The 25916-nt window shown below is 46.1% G+C and overlaps 1 protein-coding gene across 2 annotated transcripts; it reads right to left on the reverse strand.

Annotated features, from left to right (window-relative positions):
- Window positions 1-5685: 5685 nt before the first annotated feature.
- Nsun2 (NOP2/Sun RNA methyltransferase 2) lies at window positions 5686-25707 on the reverse strand. 2 transcript variants are annotated; one of them, XM_034523544.2, is made up of 19 exons: window positions 25484-25703; window positions 25218-25375; window positions 24571-24675; window positions 22264-22369; window positions 21447-21518; window positions 20694-20778; window positions 19408-19600; window positions 17454-17528; window positions 16021-16151; window positions 13795-13868; window positions 13190-13320; window positions 12689-12785; window positions 10344-10525; window positions 9973-10065; window positions 9273-9408; window positions 8710-8790; window positions 8368-8506; window positions 6787-6826; window positions 5686-6476 (listed from the first exon to the last, which is right to left on the reverse strand). In XM_034523544.2, exons 1-19 carry the CDS (start codon window positions 25652-25654, stop codon window positions 6194-6196), a joined length of 2352 nt encoding a protein of 783 aa, XP_034379435.1. In that variant the 5' UTR covers window positions 25655-25703; the 3' UTR covers window positions 5686-6193. The 2 variants fall into 2 exon arrangements, with proteins under 2 accessions (XP_034379435.1, XP_076772453.1); XM_076916338.1 differs by lacking the exon at window positions 24571-24675 and having other exon boundaries at window positions 25484-25707.
- Between the last annotated feature and the right edge of the window lie 209 nt (window positions 25708-25916).

The following is a 25916-nucleotide window of genomic DNA, read 5'->3' on the forward strand; positions in this document are numbered from 1 at the left end:
GTGAACCCTATATGAGTAAAGGAGCAGCCTGACTGTGCAGCAGTCAGAGCCTCCAGATTCCCGACCACCACGCCTGACTCTCCTCCCTCACAAACTCCTCACCATCTCTAAAGCCACCTTGTCAAAGAGCCAGGGCTGGCTCACCCTCCCCATAAACAAGTAACCCAGTCTCAAAAAAACCAAACAAAACATATGCACAACACTTTTCACAACACAACAATACAGTCAGAGCAGATGGGCAGCTATAGCAGGCTGGACAACAAAAGCAGCCTGTGTGGGGCCTGGCCCATCAGCACCCTTCACCTGGTAGCTGCAACCTAACCTTTGAGGCCTGGCTTTAGTGTTTAAAGATGTGGCTATGGGTAATATTTGTTGTTACCAAAATCCACTTGGATAAACACTAACATACTTTTTTAAAAAAACTGGAAAAAAAACAATCATTCTTAGAAACCACTCAATGAAAACACAAATCTGCATCAATTCTTGAGTACCTGACTACTTCTAAAAACACGGCCAATGTGTTCCAAAATTTTAGTTCTAAGGATGGAGAGATTAAGTGGCATGAGTGTGCAGAATTAAATGACTATCATCTAATTTCTATGAACCCAGATATGTCCTCAAATAGTCCTCCTCTGACCCATAAAGAGATTACAGCAGTCACATGAAGCACACTGCATGGTATGGTTAAGACTACAGCTTTGTGTTTAAGATACGGCTATATCAGTGCCTAAGTACCAAAGACCCCACAGAACAGCAGCAGACTATATTAACGATGAGGACTGAAGTTCTACGCACTTTCATCCACCTCTTTTGTTTTCCCTGATCAAAAAGTTTTGTTCACCAGCTATTGAGGACCGCACACTGCCCCTCGCTTTGGGCCACTGTGTTGTGGCCCACAATGCTCCAGGCTTTGGGGCTAAATGCTCTGGTCTGGGTGGATCAGACAACAGGGTCTAGCAAGAGAGTGGGGGAAGAAGGGCAAGAGACTCGATGAATGGAGACAAGACAGAGGGTGTGTGGTCAAGTCCCTTGTCTCATTTATTGTCTCTTCTATTGCAAGGAAATCCTGGGTATTTATAAGCACAAGCAGGGGAACACAGCTGAAGACAGTTTACCACATGCACCTTGCAGCTGGGGGCACTAAACAACAAAACAAGACATGTGGGATAAACAAGATGTTTATCAGAGTGTGCTCAGCTGTTGTAGGCTGTTGAAAACAAGTCTTTTGTCAGGGTATATGGCTCAAGATGTTTGCAAAGCTGATAACTGCTTTCTGCTAAAAGCCGGCTCCCAACAACTAGCAAAAAAGAAACCAGAAATTCTGAGTTAAGCCTTAAGCCAGTGTCCAGCTCACAATAGTCTCATGCTGTTTAGTGGCATGACATCATAACCCTTACTATATAACCACAGAATTCAGTGCTTTGAAATATTACTTCTACCTCAGTGGACCCAGTGAGCCCAAAGGGCTCTGTGACTTTCTGCTTTGTTAGTTCACAGGTTTGTTGGCAGGATTCAGCTCCCAAACTGGTGGGTCTGAGTCTTCCTCCTTAGGGAAGAAAGGTTGGTTGGACACAGGCTGGCCCTTACCTGGCTTCTGGCCACGTGGATTTCAGAATGTTCCTGTCCTTCTATGGCAGCCCATTGTGGGTGGTGACACTCCTGGGCTGGTGATCCTAGACTGTATAAGAAGGCAGGCTGAGCAAGCAATTGTGAGCAAGCAGCACCCTCCATGGCCTCTGCAGCAGCTCCAGTTCCTGTCCTGTTTGAGTTCACTCACTGATTCACTGGATGTGTATACTGAAAGCAATGCATCACCCCCTCCCCCGTTGCCTTGGTAACAGTGTTTCATCACAGCAGTAGCAGCCCTGGCTGGAACAGCCCCCATTGCTGCATTTCTAAGTTCTCACTGTACACAAAGAAAGCTGCAAGTGACTATGGGATCCCAAGAGTCCGTGGGGCCTGACAGAGTACAATCACTAAGATGGAAGGAAGTCTACAACTTTAATTACCTTCATTCCACACACTACAGACAAAGTATGTATGGTACCACCCAAAGGAAAGTCTCAAGAATCCACAAGGGCATGGACTCTCTAGTTGGAAGTCATCACTGTCAAGGCCTGCTGATGGCCACAGAATCAGCACAAGCCACCACTGCATGTGGCTAAGCCTTCCCCTAAGAAGGCTGGCAGGCAATGGTCCATTTTCTCCCAGTGCTGAGGAGCACTGCAGCTACTACTGTGGCCTTGTGAACACCCCAAGGGTTACAGATGGCAAGAGCTCCACTCTTGGACTGTCCCTTGTATGACTATCTCCTGTCGTATTTACGTATCTCTGGTTCAGAGTAGCCTTAAATACCCATAGTTCGACATTTAAATATTTACCTGTCCTCACTCAGCAACCAGCTCTCCTCAGAAGCCAACAGTTTCAGCCTTCCAGTTTTGTGAACTCTGAAGACACATGCTCACCGTGCATGCTTACTTCTCTACAAGCAGCAGAATGCCACTTTCCTGCCCGGGTCCCATGCTGACACAGGACTTTCTGTTGGGATGTCTAACGTGTGGAATGACTATGACAGCACACTTTAACACCCCTGCTGGTCTGTGGCAAGATTAGAGGCAAGCAGTACTGTACCCAGACCTTAGTCATCATGGCCATTCACTCCTAAATTAAAAGGAAACAGGTTTTTTTCCCCCTCTAGCCTTTGTTCTTATTTTTTAATCTGCATGCATGTGTATATATGTGCAAGTACATGCAGAAACCAGGAGAGGGTGTTTACATTTCCTGGAGCTATGAGCCACGCAACATGGGTGCTGCAAACATAACTCGGGTCCTCTGCAGAGCAAGCAAGTGCTCTGAACTCCTGAGCCATCGCTCCAGCCCCAGAAGTGTTTAAAGTCTCTCTTTTACTCCAACCACAAAGATGAATCGCTATTTTACACCAGCTCCACAAAGCCACTTCAGTGACCACTTAGGAAATACAAGCACACACAACCCTCTATGCAAGGCCAAGAAGTCCTACAGGCCAACGTTTTTACTTCCACAAAGCACCTTATGAGAATCAGACAACCCTTACTGAAATGGAGAAGAAAACACACTTCACTATAAACACTCATTGGAGTCATTTTAAATACCCTGGGACCCAAGGGAAATGCACGCAACACAGCCTGAATGGTTCTACATCTATGTGGCACCCAGGATTGCCATTTGGCCTGTACTCCCAGTAGGATTTGACCAAGAATCCGAGAAAATTTCATTTGCTGAGAGGGTCTCTACAAGATGCCATCCAAAGCCGGGCATGACAACTCATGCTTCTAAGCCCAGGATTTGGGAGGCTGAAGCAGCTTCTCAGGTTCATAACTTAACCAAATCATGTCTCAAAAACAATGCTGATGCTGTTGAAGTCTTGAGACACCTCCCTGTAAGACACAAATAGGGATGGGCACAATAACAGGCAGGTGTCTGCCAATGAGCAAAGCTGCCAGCACATGAGGTGACAGGCAACCAATGGTGACACAAGCCCTAGCTGCCCTATCTGCTCTAGTCAGACTAAAAGCCCAAGAACATCCTCCAAAGTAGCTAACCCACATCCTGTAAGAGAAGGAATGAACATCCTCCAAAGTAACTAACTCACACCCTGTAAGAGAAGGAATCACAAGACGGAGGCGGCCAGGGCCCAACCAGCTGAGGCTGTCACCCAGCTACTTGGCAGTGAGGTAGTTCCAATGGCTACCGTTTAGTGGCTTCTCACCTCAAGGTCAGGCCCATGTGTTAGACCTATGTCAGAAAAGACCCACTGCTGCTAAAATGTTTCCCCTGGGCAGGCAACTAAGCAAAGTCTGCCCTTCCTCCTAAGAGCCCAACAACATGCTTCATACAGTCTATCAGCATTCATTCTGGAGAACCAATGAATTACTGGGCTTATTTGTAGAGCAAGTGAGGGCTACTTACAGAGGCTCGCTCGGGTTTCCCTCCCCTGCAAAAGGCAGTGCCAAGGTCTTTAGCCAGCAGATGATGGCTTCCCCACAGACACAGAGATGGAACCCCACCCTGGTCTTTTTGGCCTGTATCCTCTGGCTCCTCCCCAAGGTAGAGTTGCATACAACTTGTGGTATGGTGCAGCCGGACATTCGTTCAGGTGAAGATTCTATGACCCTCTTCGGGGCATATAAACAGTCACCAAATCCAGCTGGACTGCTCTTTTATGAGCCAGGCACAGCTGACCTCCCAGAGACAGCTGGTGTTTGGCTCACAGCATAGTGGGAAAGCATGAAGAGCATAGGTAATGGTCTAATGTAACTAACAGTCAACAGTGCAGACAGAATACACTACACATAGAGGAAAGGACGAGCTCCTGCAAGAACGCGGCCGGGAGAATCTGGGTGAGGGGAACATGACTGACAGGGAAAACGTTTCAAGAGGCCAAGGATGCAGAGACATCCCTGGATACAGAGACATCCCTGGATACAGAGACATCCCTGGGTACAGAGACATCCCTGGATACAGAGACATCCCTGGGTACAGAGACATCCCTGGATACAGAGACATCCCTGGATACAGAGACATCCCTGGGTACAGAGACATCCCTGGATACAGAGACATCCCTGGGTACAGAGACATCCCTGGATACAGAGACATCCCTGGGTACAGAGACATCCCTGGATACAGAGACATCCCTGGATACAGAGACATCCCTGGGTACAGAGACATCCCTGGGTACAGAGACATCCCTGGATACAGAGACATCCCTGGGTACAGAGACATCCCTGGGTACAGAGACATCCCTGGATACAGAGACATCCCTGGGTACAGAGACATCCCTGGATACAGAGACATCCCTGGGTACAGAGACATCCCTGGATACAGAGACATCCCTGGATACAGAGACATCCCTGGATGCAGAGACATCCCTGGATGCAGAGACATCCCTGGATGCAGAGACATCCCTGGATGCAGAGACATCACTGGATACAGAGACATCCCTGGGTACAGAGACATCCCTGGATACAGAGACATCCCTGGGTACAGAGACATCCCTGGGTACAGAGACATCCCTGGATGCAGAGACATCCCTGGGTACAGAGACATCCCTGGATACAGAGACATCCCTGGATACAGAGACATCCCTAGGTACAGAGACATCCCTGGATACAGAGACATCCCTGGATACAGAGACATCCCTGGATACAGAGACATCCCTGGGTACAGAGACATCCCTGGATACAGAGACATCCCTGGATACAGAGACATCCCTGGATACAGAGACATCCCTGGGTACAATGTTTGGCCTACATTTGTGTGCAATAAGAAGTAAACTCAGAGAGCACATCTGAGCATGAGGCTGACTCACTACTACTACTGAGGAGGACAAATGTGACCAGGCTAGCACTCCTGGAGGCAAGGCGGGCATGCAGTACAGTTCTACCCATGTCTACTTCTTCATCCTTCATTGCTGAGACCGTCAATGATTCAATCGGCATGAGCTTCGCGCTGTGCTAAAGCCAGGTCAAGGATCCAGCACAACCCAGGCCCTGTCTGCCTCACCTTCCTGAAGCAGAGAGCTGCTCAGGACACACTGGCTGACAACTCTGTAGCAGCCCAGCTTTCAATTCCTATACAAAACACAAGAGGACTTTTGTTTTCTCTCCCATTAGCCAACTAAAAGCAAATCCAAGTCACATGCCAAGACACATTATCATAATAGTTCTTTATTTCATGACCCAAGCAATCTCCACCGCACTTAAAGCACCTCCAGGATAAGCACAAACGGTCCCCAAAACTGCTCTCATGATTCAACAGCCTTCCCTCAGGGACGGCTTACCTCACCCTTTATCACAAAGGCACAGAAGTCACCGGAGCCCTCAGTGTCAATGTGACTGCACAACACACTGATGTGCAGCCCGACAAGTATTATAGCACAGAGCTGCTCCCCAAGACTGTAGAGTTTTACTGTAACTTTAGAAGACTAGGCCAACATTGGCCCAACAAGGGATCTGCACTTCTGCAAAGGCTGTGTTGCATTTGCCTTTAACAGCAGAAACATGTATCCACTCTGCAACAGCAACTCCTAAATGCCAGAAAATACAGCTCTCCCCAGACTGTGGCCACACACTCATTTCCAGGTCCCAGCAGCTAAGGACATTCTAGATTTGGTCTCCAACAACAAGGGATGGTACAATTCAGTGTGGAGACATCTTCACCGGGATGGCTCAGCTGCCCCTGGGTCACATGCAGTGGCAGAGTCTGGGATGCAGGAGTCTTCTGCTGTCTGCTTGGCATCCTCCTCGTCTTCAGGCTGCTCTGGGCTGGCAGCACTCTCGTTGGTAAGAATGACACCCTCATTCTTCTTTTCTCCCAATACCTCCACACCCATCATCCTGAGATAATGAAGCCGCTCATTTTTGGGCACAAAAGTTCGAATAGAGGTCTTTCCCCGCCACCCACACAGCACAATGGGGCACTGGAGGGTGTCTGGATTCCTGCCAAAAAAGAAGGTCCCATCTAAGCATTAAGCATGCTGTTCAATCCACCATCTCTTGGTACTGACATGCAACCTCTGGAAAAAGTGCTGAGCCCACTGCCCCATTCCTCCATGTGTTCGGTCAGAGCTATGATCCTGCCACCCTTAGTGCTTCCGGAAACTCCCCACAGGGCAAGGCCCTAAAACTCCTGTAGGCTGCGACTCCTGCCCTAGCCTTCAAGTGCATGCTGCAGTCACACAAGCTGCCATGCCCAGCTACTTATCCAACAGCAAGGCACGCATACTTACAGCAGGGCACGCATACTTACGCAGAGTCTGGTTCATACTTCAGCACAACACTCCCCTTTGCTAGAAGAAAAGAGAAACAGACACATGTGACAAGGTTTTTCACTTTCACAACTACTCTGCAGATATGAGTGCTGTTCCAAGAGGGGTCAGCGAGCTCTTGGTCTCAGGCACAGGCTGAAGCAGAGTCCAGAAAGAGAAAGAGAAAGACAGAGACACAGAGCGACAGAATACGATGTGTGTGCAAGTGCATAGTATTTAAGACATTCTCTAGGGAGAGTTAACTGGTCAATTCTCAACACTCAACACTCAAATAAAGTCTCAACTCTTAGATACAGCAAAAATAACATGAGAGTTAACAAGTCCTATACTCTATCAGCTCAATACAGGGTTAAGGGACAGTGGGACAGCTCAGCTGGCCAAAGTGCTTCCTGTCCAAGCCTGAAAACTGGAGCCTGAAGTTAGATCCAGAACCCACACAGGGCGGAGGGAACCAACTTCTGCAGGTTGTCTTCTGACCTCCCTGTGTACACTCTGGCATGTGCATGCCCCATACCCAACGAAAGATACCAAGTAAACCTTCACAGAAGATTTAAAGAAATGTAAAGTTCCCATTCTTTCTCTGCTGAAGGGAGTGTTCTGCATTCTGCAGGCCTGTGACTCACACCAGGATGAAAACAGGGTACAGGAGGCCAAGACAGCATGGTACCCCAGACTGAGCTGCACTCACCAACAGACGTGGGAGAAAGGTGCAAACAAAAGCAGAACAGGACACACTTGGTGATCCTAACACCGGATGGGCCTAATATAGGGGAACCTGAACTCAAGCCTTACCAGGTTTGTACAGGAGTCAAGAGGTGCTGCATGACCAGGACTCGGGCAACACCCAGCTCAGCCAGGTGCCGTGAGAACCAGCTTAAGAGGTCAGGCCCAAGTGCTTTATACTGACTACAGGTAAGGGTTCCATGAGGGACAAGGCAAAAAACTCTAAAGGGCTCAGGCCTTTCCTACAAATGGCACATTACATCCTAAGCTCACCATAGTCTCTGTAAGGCTCGCTCTAAGTAACTTCAAATCCCTTGGGGAGCGACTGGCCAGTCAGCAGCTGTTATCCCACGCGCATTCTGACTGAGAATGCTCTGGCAACCCACCGTGGTTCCATCTTACTTGCTGTGTAGCCAAGCATGACCTTGAATTTCTGATCTTACTAAGGGCTGGAACTACAGGCATGCACAATTCTGCAGTCTCCGGAGATCAAGCCCAGGGTCTGAGCATGCTGAGGGAACCCTGTGCCAACTGAGCACATCCCCTGCCAGATAGGGCTGTTTCTCCTCCGTTATCCCCATCCCATGACCAGTCAAACCTGAGGGTGTGAAGCACCCAGGACTGACAGTCCTCACGGAGGTGGTGAAAGCTAGCTAGCCAGTGCTGGACCTTTACTCACTGAGGGTGTGAAGCACCCAGGACTGACAGTCCTCACGGAGGTGGTAAAAGCTAGCTAGCCAGCGCTGGACCTTTACTCACTGAGGGTGTGAAGCACCCAGGACTGACAGTCCTCACGGAGGTGGTGAAAGCTAGCTAGCCAGCGCTGGACCTTTACTCACTGAGGTCCTTGACTTGATTGTAGGCCTCACTGCTCAGTTTTCTAAAGAATGGGTTCTCCTGGGTCAACAGTGTCTTCACATCTTCCATTGATACAGTGATGATTCTTGACTTGATAAACGGATACAGTGTATATATTCCCTGTAAGAGTCAAGAAAGAGCATGGTGATCCACGATTCATGAAGGGCTTTCCTCTATGGTTCATGACTTGACTCAAGTCCTCCCTTGGGTCAAGGGTACAAAGAAACCTAGGCCCTGGAGGAACTCAGCGGCACCCAGAAGGCCCCTCTCTGGCTGTTCCGAGTTAGCCACGGCTAGGACTTTGAAACCCTTTTCCAAATTACCTCCTGGGCCAAACGGAAAGCACAGTCAAACTCTTCACCACTGTTATTTCGACGCCAGACTTTTATCCCAGTGTTAATAACCTGTAAGTTAAAAATGAGATTCGACAGGAACTCAGGACAATCTTTCACTGCTGCCCCTTTTACTATAGGCCGTATGGCTGCCAGTGAGTAGCTTTAGAAAGGGATGGTCAGAACAATGGCCCTTTTCTGGAACTGGTTTTCAAGAATCAAATCACAGTTTCAATAGCTTCTATGCCCACAGCTTACTTATGGCAACAATTAAAAGTTGAACAATTAAACACAAGAATAAGTTGGGCATATCTAAGTATGCATCAAGACAGAGGTGCCTCATGTTACTGCTCCGACAGCCCAGAAGACCCAAGGAGCTGAACAAGGCAACTCACGACAGCACTGGCAGGAAGCCCAGCCACCAGGCTGGCAAAGCTAAGAAAACTGTCCAGGGAGAAAACAAAGAGGACACCCTGGGACCCTCCCTCCCGAGTGAAAGCAGTACGGGTGTGCAAGGTCCCGCTTGTGCTCAGGCAGGCCCCGCCCCCAGCCACCTTCATCTTCTCGCTGTTGTTCAGCAGGACATTCCTCAGCTCCTTGGACACCATATAAAGCTGCCGCTTCTTTCCTTCTGTGGTTCGCGTTAACAAATTCATCCTCGGGAACGAAGGATCCAAAGCATAAAACTTCCTGTCAACAAAAGAGCACTGCTTACAGCCCAGCAGGCCACCTGGCCTCACCTTGAAGACAAGCAAGATGCGCCCAGAGGACAGCCAGGTACAGGGCTGTTACATGTTACATGAGCCAGGTACATGCTGTTACAGGAGCTGCTCTTCTGCAACTGCTGTTTCAGTGACCAGGAGCCCAGCTCCTGACCTGGGCCAGACCTTCAAGCTTTCACAACGTATACATTTCCATGCTCCCTATGCAGGGCAATTCCACTCTCACTCAAACCTACTGGCTCCCGAACTTCCTAAATAAGAGCAAACCAGGAGCCTCGGCCACTGCCTGCTCTGCTCTAAGTGAGCTAAACCCACACTGGGTCCCAGTTGACAGTGCTTCCTGTCACCTTTACCTCCAGGTGGTTTTTCAGCTTAAGGAAGAAGGCTGGAATCTGTCAAGTACCACCCAGATCTAACGCACAATCAGGAGGAAGAGAGCTAACTACCAAATACTAGCTGAATGTGATTGGTAATGCGTGTGTTTTGCTACAATGAACTTTCTAAAGCCGAATTCAAATGGCAGGAACCTTACTCGATAGGTGGGAATAAAGGGTCATCTTCAGGAATGAATACAAACGGATCTTCTTTAAATCCGAACAACTTCATTTTCTTTGATGGAGGAGGGCTGAGGAGGGAAGAGGGAGGTGGTAAGGTGGTCGGCAAGTGTGGCAGGAGCAGTGCGTACCAGCAGCACTCATCTTGCCCTGCCCAGCACCCAACCCTGTACTGTAGTGCTGCAGCATCTGTGGGGCTGTTTAACCTGCAGAACACAACACACAAGCTGTGCTGTGTCCTCTCCCCCCGAAAGTCACCATGGCTAAGATTCTGGGACCCCATTTAGTTTAACAAGGAGGGCTATACAGACAACAGATAGCCCTACTCAGATGTCGTCCTCTTCCTCACCCACACACGCCATCTTTCTTCTCGTTACTCTCTGTGTTCTCAGTGGTATGAGCTCCTTCCGAGTCACCAGTTCCAGTGATCATCTGATTTCCCAGCTCAGACGGGTCACTGGGATTTCCCTCTGTGGATGTCGCAGGGCTAGATGCCCTGGGCTCTCTGGCCTCTGCAGATTTACTCTGTACCTGTTAAAGGGAACAAATTCATTTCACACAGAAGCAACGTACTTCACACCATTGAAGGAAATTAAGACTAGCATGTTCCTGTCAGCCAGTTCTACTTTTTTATAGCACTGGAAGACAACTGTTCTTTTTACAACATATTGCTTTTAAAATCCACTTTAAATGGAATCTGCAGGCACTGTTCAATTCAGACCTGACTCTCCAATAGCTTCACAAAGAACATCCCAGAGGCCTACAGAGCCAGCCTGCTCTTACTCAGTGACCCTGTGTCCATTCTGAATAAGGCACATGAGTTCACACAAATGTGAGATTGTGCTAACCAAGGGTCCCGCAGAGTTAAGCTCAGGCACATAACTGATGACATCATAACAAAAGAGGGCTGTGGAGATTGTCCCAGGGTGTAATGAGGAGGAACACACACCCAGGGCTTCAGGAACTGGAGTGAAGAACCGAGGCAATCATGGCATATAACTAACTGCTGAAAGCAAAGGCAAGATGTTTCGCTCACACACTGAAGCTCTTTCGGCCTGGGGTGTAGCTTGGTATTCTAGCACACTTGCCTACACAGAAAGCCTTGCATGGTTATAGAATGTAGCCAGGAATTGATGTGCAAGCTTCTGTTTCTTCAAGGTCATCTTGGATTAGGACTAAGGCTGATCAGCTTTGAAAAACAGAATGGAACTGCTCTCTCCTTCCCTGCCGCCAGTGGCTCAGGGTGACTGTTGCTCCAGCTTCTAGCTGATGTAGCTGAGACCACAGCCCTAAGTCTGGAGTCCCAACCCGCTGGGAGTAAAGCTTAGAGCTGTCCTCCTTTCTGAGAGAAGTAGGATGGCAGCCATACGAGAGTGTTTACTTTCTAGTGGTGTGCTTAAAAAGAAGTAAAACTAACGTTACCTATACCAGTGTGTCTGAAGTACTAAGTAGTCAGCTGAGGTTTAATATCAGGGAGGGCACTCTGTGTTTTCTTGCAATGTGTTCTAATTGTGGCATGCATCTAGTTACTTGGAGTTGATGTTGAAACTAGAGTCCTTAACCTATGCTAAGCACATGCTCTGCCTCCAGCCCCAGTAGTGGGTGCTTTGGCTGTGATGCTTCTTAGTGGGTAGTAGTGGCATTTCCTGTTCTCTCTCCTAATAGCGGTGGCTCTGAGCTCTCAGGAACAGTTCCGGGCTGTTAGGAGTATGCTGTAGCTTGACCTACGCCTGAGGTGACTCTGGCTTCATGCAGTTTTAACAGGGTTTTGGCCTCTCCTCCATTTTACTGTTGATATGTTGTCATGCTTTTTAAAGCACTTCATGTCACTTGCCGAGTTCCATGTTAGCACGTCTCTCTCACTCTGTCTCATACTCAGTTTTGGGTCTCTGGCCTGGCCTGTGTGTGAGTGAACAGTGTGCCCTGCTGGAGACACACTCCTATGAGGTAGTATCTTACTAGTCAGTCATGCAGAGGCGAACACCTCTCACAATTAAAGCCACAGACTCAGCTCTGCTCTGTCTTTTCAGAGGCAGCGGGCACTGTAGACAGTGGACTTTTGAGACATCTCGTTTTGTTTTGTTTTTGTTTTTTTGAGACAGGGTTTCTCTGTGTAGCCCTGGCTGTCCTGGACCTCACCCTGTAGACCAGGCTGGCCCCGAACTCAGAAATCCACCTGCCTCTGCCCCTCAAGTGCTGGCATTAAAGTCGTGTGCCACCACTGCCCGGCTTTTGAGATGTCTCTTGAAGCTGTTGCTGTGACTTGGATTTGGCTTGTAACAGCTTGGTGGTGTGGAGATAGGGAAGGCTCCCACAATGGCTCACAGATGGGAGGAGACTGTCTTACTCCGGGGCAGCACTTATAGTGGGCAGAATGAACCTCATGGTGCAGGGCAGTAAACATCAGAGGACTCTGGGCTCAGAGTTCATAGTCCTGCCCACCATCAATCTCATGTCCTTTCAACTGCTTTTAAGTAGCCGGGGATAAGACAGAGAGAGAATGTGCACCCAAATACATCATTTCTCACTGTCTCTTTGTGAAGAATGCCTGTTTTGTAAAATCTGAAATCAAATGAAGCCCCCTTTTTTTAAGATCAGATTTTCTTAACACCCTCAGCCCTCAAAATCTCCACTTTGTTCTGCATTTTTAAAATGAATTACCTCTTACAGGTTTTGTCTTCAGTTAAAGCTTACCTTGGGCTGACGTTTGTTCCACGGCATTGGTGCTTTCTTGATCAATACTGCCACAAAGAACCCTCCAGTATTCTGATGATGGGGCAGTATTCGAAGGCTACAACAGTACACACACAAAATGTCACGCAAATGATCCAAAACTGTCACAGAATCAGGCCTTACTGCAGACACTCAGCCCTACACACAGAAGAGCCACACAGCCTCACTGAAAAGTCCAGAGGGGAAGGCAGGGGAACACGGGGATGGAGAGACGAATGTGAGGATCAAGGCACACTACCTGCATTTATGGAGCTATGAGACTGAAGCAACTACACCGTATGTACAGTTACTACAAATAAATGAAGAAAGAACGGAAGGCACATGCAGGTTCCAAAGTATTAACTCTGAAATTGGAACCAATTCCAATATTTGTAAACACTGGTGCTAGCAAACAGTGGACACCAACTCATCAACCTGACTGACTGTCTCCCCACTCCACAGCCCACAGTGCCACAGACTTACCATCGCTCTAGATGCATTGCCTGTAGTTTTTCCAGGTCCTTTGGTGGGAACATGGTAGGCCGGATTTGCGTATGCCTGCCCTGGGGAACCTCATGCCAGTCTGCAAACCACTGCCCATCTCTAGTCATGACCTGTCAACAGAGACCAGCACAGTGAAGAATACACTGGTACCCAGGGCAAGGCCCCACATGAATAACAACCTTCACCTCAAAGTCCAGGATCGACATCATCACACCCACTGATTAGGTTTCCATTTTGTCTTTAAAACAAATCTCAGACTGTTTTGTGCAGGGAGGTCAAGGGGGAACTGTTTTGATTTATAAACCAAAGTTTAACTGCAAACCACACACATTGAAAAAAAAAAAAGTATCAAGGTCATATTTATGGGCATGAGAGCGATGACAGGTTCCATATGAGAAACAAAAAAGAAAAAAACCCACATGCAATTTATAGCATTTGTTAAATAGAATCTGCATGAGAAATCTATACTGTACATCCATGTGATGCCTTCATTAACCATGCACAAGCACAAACGTTTTCCAATGCTTGTAGCTCTTTCAAGGTGTCCCTGGTCCTTAGAAATAAAGTCCCCACCACAAGATTACCTTCCACTGTGAGACTCCCGGCATCCACTTTAGTCCCGGTAACTCAGCAGATACATCAGCAAGCTCGAGAGCACCTAGGAACATACAAAAAAAAAAAAACAAAAACAAACAAAAAAAAAAAAACAAAAAAAACTCACAAAGGCTTGTATTGTACATTGTGCCCATTCAAAGAAACCCCAATAAAGTGCATACGTCAACTCCACTCTTAAGAATGCCCAGAGAAGGCAAGTCCATAGACAAAAAGCAGCTTAGAGAGGGACAGGGAGTGAAAGTCAGTGAGCATAAAGAACCTTCTTGGGGTGCAAAATGATTACAGACTCAGCTGAGTCTTTTAGTTTCCTAAAAGTCATTTAACTACATTCTCAAAATGCAAGTTAAAACTCAATAAAGCAGCCGGGCAGTGGTGGTGCACGCCTTTAATCCCAGCACTTGGGAGGCAGAGGCAGGTGGATTTCTGAGTTCGAGGCCAGCCTGGTCTACAGAGTGAGCTCCAGGACAGCCAGGACTACACAGATAAACCCTGTCTTGAAAAACCAAAAAAAAAAAAAAAAAAAAAAAACAAAAAAAAAAAAACCAAAACAAACACAATAAAGCTGCTAAAATACACAGATATATTTTTATGGTTACACTGAAGCTGTAAGCATAACTACAGAGTTGTGGCCCCACAACTAGGATTCAGAGGCAGGTGTGTTCTACACACACATTGGTTAGGTGACCTGTGTCTTCATGCCCTTTTGTCTAACAATCATCCCAGAAATTATGTTCTATCATAAAAGTTTTCTAAAATTGTCACAGCTCTGGGACTAGACTGTCCTTCTAGCTATGAGAATCCCCATCTTCCCTGAACATCAGCTAACAAAGGCATAAATCTGATCAAGTTCAATTCTTATCACTTGGCCTATGGGTATGACATCATAATTTCCTTCTCCATGTGCAAATAATTGTTCCAAAATCCCATCTTCACTAAGGTAAATAAAGTGTAAGAATCCAATCCATCAAATGTCAATCCAAAGGACCCAGCTGAGGGCTTTACACAGCCCAGACCAGCCAGAGCTGAGCACACCTAATGCATGGGATGGCAGGTGGTGGGTGCTAAGCCACAGGAAATGGGGATAAACTTTCCACACTATGTTTAACTTCCGCCATGCTTGTGAGGACGGCACACTGGTGGACTGTGATATCAAAACATTAAAAAAAAAAAAAAAAAAAAAAAAAAACCTACTGATTGCTTTAAAAACCTCCAATACAGGTTAGGTTAATGGCAGAAAGAAAACACTTCAGCAAAAGGCTGAAAGTGAAACACTTTTAAAACCATCATGAAAATACCATTTTGGAATACTGGTAAAAAATGTTGCCTGTCTGATGTCTCAGTGTAACTCAGTGTCTAAGACTTTACAGCAATGGGATGGGTACCAACAATTATAGGTCAGCCAAGGACATGTCAAAACTAGAACCTTGTGTCAGGATGTACAATGACATCACTACAAAGAATAGCCTGACAATCCTCATGACTTACTAAAGCACTCAGCCATCCCCTTCCAGATGCACATCCCAAAGCATGGAGAGCAGGCCAAGAGACTCTTAACAGTGTTCACAGCCCCAAGTTCATAGGAGTTCAAAGTAGAAATCCCAGTGCCCACCCACCGCTGATCTGATAAACAGGACGGAACTGCACAGACAACTGGGTACAGCTCAGCTTACACATGGAATAAAACCCTGACAGAACCTTGCACTGAGGCAAACAAGGCAGTCATGAAAAGACAGCTATGGTATGACTCACTCACAAGAGGATCCTAGAGTCACAATTCCAGAGACAAAAGCTGAATGGTGGCAGCAGGAGACACACACAGCTTCAAGTTCAGTTTTGCAGGATGAGGAACTGAGACAGTGGTGAAAGCTGCAAGCGTCAGTCAGCCTACCCCACTGTGCTGCCCACTGAGAGACAAGAGGCTCAATGGGCGTCATTCTACGCCATTACACTCCTTCACATAAGCCAATGTATAAGGGCCCGGCATAGTGACAAACAATCACTTTGTCATTAGAGAAAATGAGCACAGCTTTGTCCTCAAGCTTTCGGGTTCCAAGCAGTTCATAGTCTCACCTCAGTCTCAGGAGCCCATTTTTTTTTAAAGTACAACATCTCACTTAAAAGAGTTACAGGCAATGGTTAAACTTACACACCCACTCACTTCCCACTGTTTAAGGACTGGCTGCACGCATGCTCACCTTCACTCTTCTCCAGCAGAGCTGCTATCACTGCTTCATCCTCCACCGGGTTCAGGGAACACGTGGAGTACACCATCCTGCCCCCTTCCGCCAGCTGCTCAGCACCTCGAGTGGCAATCCGAAGCTGTAGGCTAAGGATAGACCTTTGGTTAACACAGCAAACAGCCCCAAAACAGAAGCTGCAGAGCACCTACTTACTCCATTACATACATGATTTTTATGGCACTTTTACAATAAAAACAAAGCAAACATCTTGTCTCAAGGTTGCAAGTGAATTTAATGTAGTCTTATATAAGCTGTATGTTTGTTCCAACATCTATTATTATGGGTTCTTTTTCCTGTTCTGTTACATGTTTCCCAACAGTTTAACAACAAAAGTATAACGTATTTGGAGAATTTCTCTATTAAAAATCTTCAATTTTATTGAAATATGTAGTTTTCCTATGAAAAATATAAACCTTTTCCTCCATTTCGCAAAACCAGTAGTATTTAATAAACAAAGTACTTGTTAAATTATTTGTAGTCAGTTTATACTAGTATCCTAGACCATCCATTACACACTTTAGAGCATGTGCTTTTCATGTTAAAAGAAAAAAAAAAGACCACCAAGCTCTAGAAAAAAGCCACAGACAATGCTGTGCAGGGAGGGAGGTCTGGAAAGAGGACTCAGCAGTTAAGAGCACGTATTTGAGGACCTGGATTTGGCTCCCACCATCCACATGGTGGCTCATAAACATCTTCTGACCTCCATAAGCACTAGGCACACACAGTGTGCATATTACATGCTCAGGCCAAACATAACCAGGGAAGAATGCCACACACCAACACCATGATGCACTAAACAAGGACAGATGCTACCATGAGAAGTCCAAAGTGAAAGGACACAGAAGGCAAATAAACATGCACTATGACAGCATAAAAAGTAGCTGCTACTATGCCTTATTTATTAATTTAGTAAGTTAGTTTGTCAAGACAGAGATTCTCTATGTATCAGCCCTGGCTGTCCTGGAACTCACTTTGTAGACCAGGCTGGCCTTGAACTAGAAGAGATCTGCCTGCCTCCACCTAAGTGCCGAGACTAAAGGCACGTGCCACCATGCTGGCTCGCAGTTACTCCTCTTACTTCAGTAAGACTTTATAGCAATTGTTCCCAACCTTCCTAACACTGCAACCCTTTAATATAGTTCCAAATTATTTTGTTGTTACTTAGTAAGTGCAATATTGCTACAGTTATGAATCATAACATGTGATATGTATCCTAACAGTGCCACAACCCACAGGCTCGTTGAGACCCATTGCTTTAAACTAACTTCTAGTGGGCAAACTCTCACGAGCCAACAATTAACTGTGGCTCCTGGTGCGACCAGTAGATGGTCCACCAGGGAGCCATGCATCTTGAAGTCTGCCTGTCTCAGCCCAAGCAATTCACTTACCCATGGAGCTGCAAGCTGTTTAAGGTAGTCCATTTCTTCCAGACATCAATGTTTTTTCTCATTGTACCATCGCCACTGGAAAGAAGATATTTAACAAGTGAACCCTACCCAGGTCATACCCAAGCTGAACCATAAAGCAGATGTTATAAATACTGACTAAAGCAACTCCATCCTCACACACTTCAGCTTTCAGAAAACTACACTTTACATTCAAATCCAAAAGCAAGCAACAGGACCAGAAAGCATCATTGGATTCTGAAGAGACTGCTGCGATGGAGAATCCAATCCAGCTACCTGTGACCAGATCCACAGTGCTCTGCTGCAGACAAGCGCTGGGTATCTTTGCAGTGTGTGAGGATGAGAGCCAATTCTAAATACAAACACATTTGCTCTGTATCTACTTGACATGTCTAAAGATAATGATGTGCCACTTTGAATAGGCAGTGTTCTGGTTGTGACTTGTGAGTTCAGATGTGGAACTGTTCACGTGGAGATCTGTCAAGGACTCAAAATTCTTTGACTTTTGGAGAACTTCACATTTCAAATTAGAGACATTCAGACTATACCAGCAAAATTAATCTGTATACCTAGGAATTAGGCCCTTGTATAAATGCTACTTAGAAACCTGGTTAATAAAAGACATTTAAAAATCAGTATTCTACAAGCAAAGGTTTTGCCACAGCAATCAATTCACTCAAGCCAATTTAATCCTTGTACACTTTTTTCTATGCAGTTAAACACTGCTCACTTTCTCCTTTGATTTGATAAAAATTATTACGAAGCACACTTTACAGGATAGGCTTCAGCTGTCCAATCTCATCTACCCCAGTCCGCCAGGGTTTGTTCCTGCTCTAGCTTACGACTCCACAGTTTCATTTCATATGCTTCAGGAGCAGTTCCACAAGATAGGAATGTCCTGATGTATAATCGCTACTTTAAAATGACACTCTGGCTGGACGATAGGGCTCTTACGGTAGAAACTTTACCATCATTTCAGGAATTTTCTTCAGCCTATAATCAAGAGTTTGTAAGATCAATTTACTTTCAGAATATAAAAATGTTTATAAAACGTTATGGGTAGAAAACATGGGACCCTCATAGTTAATCAGAATATTATAATTAAGGAAATAAGAGAATTCACGACTCATGTATTTATTTATGACGCTTCATACAGAACACTGAAAGCTTTACTTACCACACCATTAAAGTAGTCCATGCTTTTAAGTTTCACGCTAAAGTATAAAATTTCCATGCATTTTAACTCAGCCACACTCAGTGCTACCAGCTACAAGTCAAACTAAGTTCTACTACAAGCAGTAAATGTTTAAGAAATGGCATCCTTTCCAAGAGTCATCTTAGACACTCAGATAGGTTCTCTCCAGCAGATTCTGAGCTGTAATTTCCACCAACGCATTCTGTTCAGGTATTAATGCGTGGGCTTCACCGACTTCCGAACTGATGTCTACAACAGGACAGGGGCTTTCCTTATAAAACAGCTGTTAGTCATTTCACAGAATGTTTCTACACATAAGTCTAATTCTCTAACATTTATACCATAAAAATTGAAGTATCAATCAGTACAGCTAAAATGAGTTTCACAAAGGTTCCAGTTCTTAAATTTCTTTCACTGAACTAAGTAACAAACTGATATTTTTTTATACACATGCTCCAAGAAGAGAATATTTAAGCTGTGTGTAGATTTTACATTCCTCAAGGATGTTCCATCTCTTCTGGAGCTGTTATGATGGTTCTATACCCAACACCATGCTGAACTGTTTCACAACTACCTCAAGTCTTCTTTTTGTTCAAGCTAGCATTCTCCTCCATCCCCCTGGCTACAGTGACCGTGTGCACCACTACGTTCATGTGCTACTCCATTTAATCTGATCTAATCCACATGTAATTGTACTTCCTGATAGATTTGGGGCATTCTGGCCTTTAATAATATAAATACCTGCAAGGGACATCACATAAAATTCGATCATAGAAGAGAATCTCTTTCCTTCCATCCACATCTACTGTCAGTCTAGGTATGCTGGATGCATCATGGTTTACCACCATGATGCAGGGACTGCTCAACCTTTTGGCCTGATGGACGAGCAGATAGCAGCGCTTGTTGTCCACGTCATTTGCGATTACAAATCCCTCTAGAACATAAAATTGAAGTCAGGAGAGATACAGCAGAAGCAGACTCATCCCCTGAAACACACAACCAGAGCCTCTGGGTCGGCAGGTGAGGAGGAAAGCTCTGTGAGACGTAAAACCTCAGAACAAGACTTTACAGAAAAGGGAAAAGGAGGTGACTGTCAGCATGTCCACTTTAGAGGCACCTAAACCCTCAAAGCCTTAAGACTCATCTGTTAGCAGCTATTTACTTTGTGCCAACTTTTCTGCCAATAGCTTTCCTGCAAATATTATTAATTATGAGGGAGGTGTAGACAGAAAAGCACATGAATGGAACACTGGCCTGGGGTAGGGTCTGGTCACCTGCGCCCATCATCTGGCTCTGGGACATGACACCCAAGCTCAGAACCACCCAGGAAGTTCCCCAGTGGTGCTCCTGCTCGTTTCTGGCTCCTCCCATATCCACCACAAAAGACACAATATGCTTAACAACACTTACAACAGAACTATGCCTCACAACAGCAAGGGACACAAGACATCAGGTATACAGAGAAGAAACTGTTCCTGTCAGAACTGGGACTTGGGCAGCTGCTGACAGTCAGCAAAAGGACAGACCAAAGCTAACCTGACCAACACTAGAAATCCTGCTTCCCACTCTCAAGAAAGATGGGAAATGTACAAAAATGGCCGCCACCTCATGAGCATCCTGCAGCCTCTCCACACCACTGCCCATCTCATCCCACCTCACATACGGCATCCAATGATACCACAGCCCTCTCTTGAAGGTGGGGGACCTGAATGGAAGGAGCTAACAGCAATAATCAAAAACATCATGTAACTGCTTCTCACCTATGGGAGAAACTGAGCACAGCAGAGTGTTCCTACTCAAGTTCAAAAACAAGTCTGTACTATGTGCAGGCCTGTTTCCTATTACAGCAGACATAGGAATCTATCAGAAAGGTCCTGAGTCTCACTGTCCTGGTTTGAGAACTCATCATCACAGTGTGCTACCTTCAGTTCATAGTCATAGGAGCAGTCACTGCCCAGGAAGCAGGCAACGGGAGGACTGCTCCTTGACCACAACCCAAAGCAGCTTCCCTGCCCCACCGTGATTACCTGGAAAGGGCACACTCATGTCTGCATGCAACATTTCAATTAACTGTGTGGTCTTGGATCCAGGGGCTGCACACATGTCTAAGATCTATAAAAACAAGCAAGCAAACAAACAGGTATCACTTATGAAAAGCTTTAACACTCTGCATTTGACCTCAAACTGTCTTTTAAGTCATCCTAATACACTAACTTGCATTCCAAGACCTAATCTAAACTACCTGATGGAGAGAATGTTTCCTGCTCATAAAACCAAGAAGTCACGCAACGACAGAGGCACGGTGTGCACAGGGCTGAGGAGAGAGTACTGCTGGGAACTGTGGAATTAGAAGTGAACACAAATGACCCAGCGTGACAGTGAGTGTCAGCTCCACAGTGAGGGCCCACTGCATTCCTTCTTCCTTTTGCTCATCTGGAAAATGCAGTGATGGGATGTGCAATCAATCACAGGCAAGCCATTGGGTTACTGACAATCACAGAGCAGTGCTTGGCACTAACAGCATCACAGAGCCAATGTGAATTAGGCAAAAGGATCACTCAAGATTACTTGTATAGTTAATTTGTTATGTTAAAAAAAACCTGAAGAGTGGAGAAAGTTATGTGTGACTGTGTGACTGTAAGACACAAGACAAAACTACAAAAACAAAACCTTAGGGGGACAGGCTAATACTACTAAAAGGTTTCAGCAGAGTGGACACACACTGCCAACACCTACCTATCCCCCCAGCCCCCACCCCTGTCTTCTATCTGGTACACTACCTTATGATGTGGTTCAACGTTGAGCAGCAGTGGGGGGATCATGCTGACAGCCTCTTGGCGGCTGATGTTTCCCTTAAGAAGAAGAAGAAAAAAAAAAAAACAGCAGCAATAAGAAAAACGGCATTTCAAATCAGGAATGTATCGAGTGTAATAGGAAAAGCCCATGTAATCTTACAAAGATTAAGCAAATCTCTACTATTACAAAATGTTCAGTGAGGAGATTTTTATATCAATAGGTACTTGCTATTTAAAGATAATTAAGAACAACCATTAGCATCATGTTTGAATGTCAGGTATGATACTGGAGGTTAGTATCATAGTCTTTAGTGTCCAAGTTGCTCAAAACAACCCAGAAGGTCTGCACCTATGAGAATTACAGCTACACCTGGCTACATGCATTTGGTTGCATTGGTATAGGTTCAATATAGAAAAAATACAATAGGCAAGATACAATAAGACAAAGACAACTTCCATAGTTATCTAGTTTCCATAGTCCACTAAGTGGCCTTAAAATCTTGGACATGGTATGTATGACAACAGTCAAGCGAACACACATCTAAGAAGAAAAAGGAGCAGACTACACAGAAGTACTATGAGTGACAGCCTGGTCCTACACTCAGATTCTACAGCTGTGTATCAACCAAGAGGAGACAGTAAGACAAAGTGACAACAGAGACAGGTGAACTTAGTCAATCACGGGAAACTAAAGCCACTGTCTCCTGACCCCGGCCGGCCACTCACAGGTCAGAAGCACAGTGCCAGTGCCATCAACAGCACTCAGTGTTTTCAGGCCCAGTGCGCCACAGAACCCACTTACAGACTCAGTCTCGCTGACCAGGAACTGATGAAACTTTGCCAGCAATGGAGACTTCCTCAAGATTTTCCGACTTAAATTTGTGTGCCAGGCAAGTTCCTCAGGGTACCTAAATAAGACCAAAGATATTTACCATCTTCATACAATAAGGCAGGAGTAGCAGGCATTTACATGTGTGATAAATTCCTGATTATGATTTTGTCTATTTTCTATTTCTGTACAAAGCAATTCTATACGGCAACAAAAGAGCTTACGTACAAAACCCAATCCTACAACCCCCTCCCATTCTTGGAAAGCACGAATGCAGTTTTAACAGTCTGTTATCAGCTATGCAGACTGAAGAATGAAGCCTCCTGTTATTGATGTCACACTGAGAACATTCTTCTTTATGAAGTCAGTGATCAGGACAGGTGTTATCTACACCTGTCCTGCACGCATGGCAGAAATGAGGGCCTTGGTGTGACTCACAGCACCTGCTCACCCATGGTGTGACTCACAGCACCCTGCTCACCCAGCCTACTCAACCCAACATCAAACTAAGTAGGTCAGACAGTGGTTAATCTCTGTGTCAGTGCTGACTGTTGCACCTGAGACAGAACAATGAATTCCTTTAACAATGCAGGTCACAAAGGTTCTGTGTATCTCTGTAGCCATGGTAACGAATGGGAAAATGAAATCAGGCTGACTGGAAAACAGACCAAGATGACAACTTTGAAACTTGGGAGTGACACAGAGAAACAGCCCTTAGCATCTTAAGACCCTGCTCAACCCTTGTGCATTAAGATACTTCTGATAATTTCTGTGGATGTTACACATAGCACCCTCCCACTCACACATTATGAATCGCTCTCTGATTTATCGGGCAATTACAAACAACTGATGTGCTCACTCTGCTTCAGTGGAGGCACTTACATGGACGCCACCATCTGGAGTCCTAGTGTGGTATTTGGGAAATCTTCTGTACACGGATTTTAGTGTCTGACATCCAGTACTCACTTAAATGAACCCGTTGTGCATAACGATGGTAAGGATACTAAAAATCCAAGTAGCCAGTGAAAAGTGGCAAGCTAAATTCCATGACTAAAAAAGCTCAAAAGGGGCTGGAGAGATGGCTGGGTGGTTAAGAGCACTGACTGCTTTTCCAGAGGTCCTGAGTTCAATTCCCAGCAACCACATGGTGGCTCACAACCATCTGTAATGGAATCCAATGCCCTCTTCCGGTGTGTCTGAAGACAGCTGCTACACATAAAAATAAATAAATCTTTAAAAAAAAAAACCACACACACACACACACAAAAGGGTACCTAAAAACACAAGAAGACATCAGTATATAAATACCCAAAATGCAGACATGGTGGCATAGACCTTCAATCCCAACAGAAGAAGGGACAGTCTCTCTGAATTCAGGCCAGCCTGGTCAACCTAGAAACTTCCAGACCAGTCAGAGTTACATAATAAGACTCTGCCTCAAAATGAAAACGCATAAAAAAACCCAAAACCTGCAGTTATCAGAAAAGACATATAACAGCTGCTTAAAAAATTTTCTTTTGTGAAAATTTTATCTCCAAACCTGAAATGTGAAACCGTAATTTAAAACTTCTATGAGTTCACTCAGGGTGTATCACATCTGACGTGATACTAAGCATTCCAGGTACTGAACAAGGAACTCTAAGCCTTCAGCACCAGGGATCACAGGTAGTCAAAGGGCTGTCATGGGAGGAGCGCCTGGCTGCAGGATACAGTGGAAGACTGACTGAACCTGAGCCTACAGGCAGACTGTGCTGGGAAACACTGTACACAAGCCATAGCAACCTGTGACAGACTGACAGAGCTTGTCTTCCCTCTCTGAAGGGAGAACATCTACGTGGAAAACCAGGGACTGTAAGCAGAAGTTGGAGAAGCCACTCAGGAACATCACAGAGGAGGAGACTGGACCCAAACCAATTAACCAACCTCATTAACTCAATTAACTGCAAGTCATTTATGAACATGTATACCCTCATCTCCTGTTGATAAAAGCAACTACAGAAAAAAAGAACATTAAGATGCTTGAAAAGAGGCAGATGTTGCTGGTATGTGGATTTAACCCACCCAGCAGAGGCAGGTGGATCTGAGTTTGAAGCTAACCTTGTCTACAGAACAAGTTCCAGGATATCCAGAAATCCTGTTTCAGAAAACAGACAGACAAACAGATGCTCGAAAAGTACATCCGGGTTCTTTATGCCGACAGTGACTGCAGAGCCAAGAAATGCATTCAAGGGGGTCGAGGACCTAAGAAACACCCAGCACGAGGAAGTACTCTCTACCCACCAGCTTAGTGGCTGTGGGACTTCAACTTTCTGTCCATCCACCTCCAGGTCCTCCAACTCCTTAAAGTACTTGTTCTTCAAGCAATGGAGAATCTCTTTTGCATGGCTATGGAAAAATCAGCAAGTTTCACAATAATCTAAGAAGGTGAGTTGATAAGATTTAATCACTTTAAGACTGCAAGCATTTTAAATGTAAAACCGGTTCTGAGAAGATGTTCCATAATCGCCCAGGGATGTGTTGACTTTTTAACACTGTGTGACCCAGTTAACATCTAAGAAAGCAACACAATCGATTTTTCTAATTCCCTCCAGTTCACTGTTGTGTTGGACCACAGGTTGGACAAACCTTACATATCAGGTAAACGCAATACTGCATCTCGGTCCAGCTTCATTTTTTTTTTTATTTGCAACGAGTCTTGAGGGTGAGGTACAATGACGGGAGGGGAGAGGCAAAGTTTCCTGCTGCTCAGATGGACCCATGAGTACACCCATCCCCCGCCCCCAGGATCGCCTATCCCGGGTTCCCTTTTCTATTCATAGTCTAATCTCCCACCTGTCGTGCCTAAGCAACCCAGGCTGTTCCTGTGCACTACAGCTCCCTCTCCCAAGCCCCACGTCCACACCTCAGAAAAGACACACCAAACTTACCTTTTGTAACCAGTGATTCTCAACGTGGCTGGGAGAGGCTCTCGAAGTGAGCCCATGAACTGGTCCCATTCTCCCTCCGGCACGATTTTGAGTTCCTGATAGTAGTGCTCGAAGAGCTTGTTCTCCTTTATGATCTCGGGATAGCCACCTTCCCAGCCCTGACAGGAAAGCGACAGGTGAGCAAGCTCCGACACCCGCTAACCCGGCCCACAAGCAAGGGCCCCCACGCGCGAGCCCACGGGGCGCCCCTCTCGTCCGGCGCCTACCGCCTGGCCGCGCTTTCTGCCGCCGTCGCTGCCGTCTTCCTCGCCCTCAGGCTGCGTCGGCTGCTGGCACCGCCGGCCCCGCGCCCGCCGCCCCATGGCCCACGCGGCTGAACACGCGGATCGCAGACAGCAAGCCACCACACAGCAAGCGCGCTGTACTTCCGGCTGCATCCCGAGGACCCCACGGCCGGGTCCTAGCAGGGGCAGTCAAGAAATATGTCTGAAAGACACAACATGCTCTCGCCGAAAACTTACGCGAGAAAAAGATGGTATTCCTACAGAGAACGCATTTCCTCAAGACAACCCCAAACGCCACTGAGCGTGAACCTCCCCGTCTTACACGGAGACTCAGGCACCTGCGTGGACGACCTGATCGTGGCGCGTGCGCAGAGAGTCACGAGGGTGTAGGCAGAACTTGCTGTCCTGGGCAGCC

Source organism: Arvicanthis niloticus, chromosome 19, assembly GCF_011762505.2.
Source record: "Arvicanthis niloticus isolate mArvNil1 chromosome 19, mArvNil1.pat.X, whole genome shotgun sequence".
Taxonomy (NCBI): domain Eukaryota; kingdom Metazoa; phylum Chordata; class Mammalia; order Rodentia; family Muridae; genus Arvicanthis; species Arvicanthis niloticus.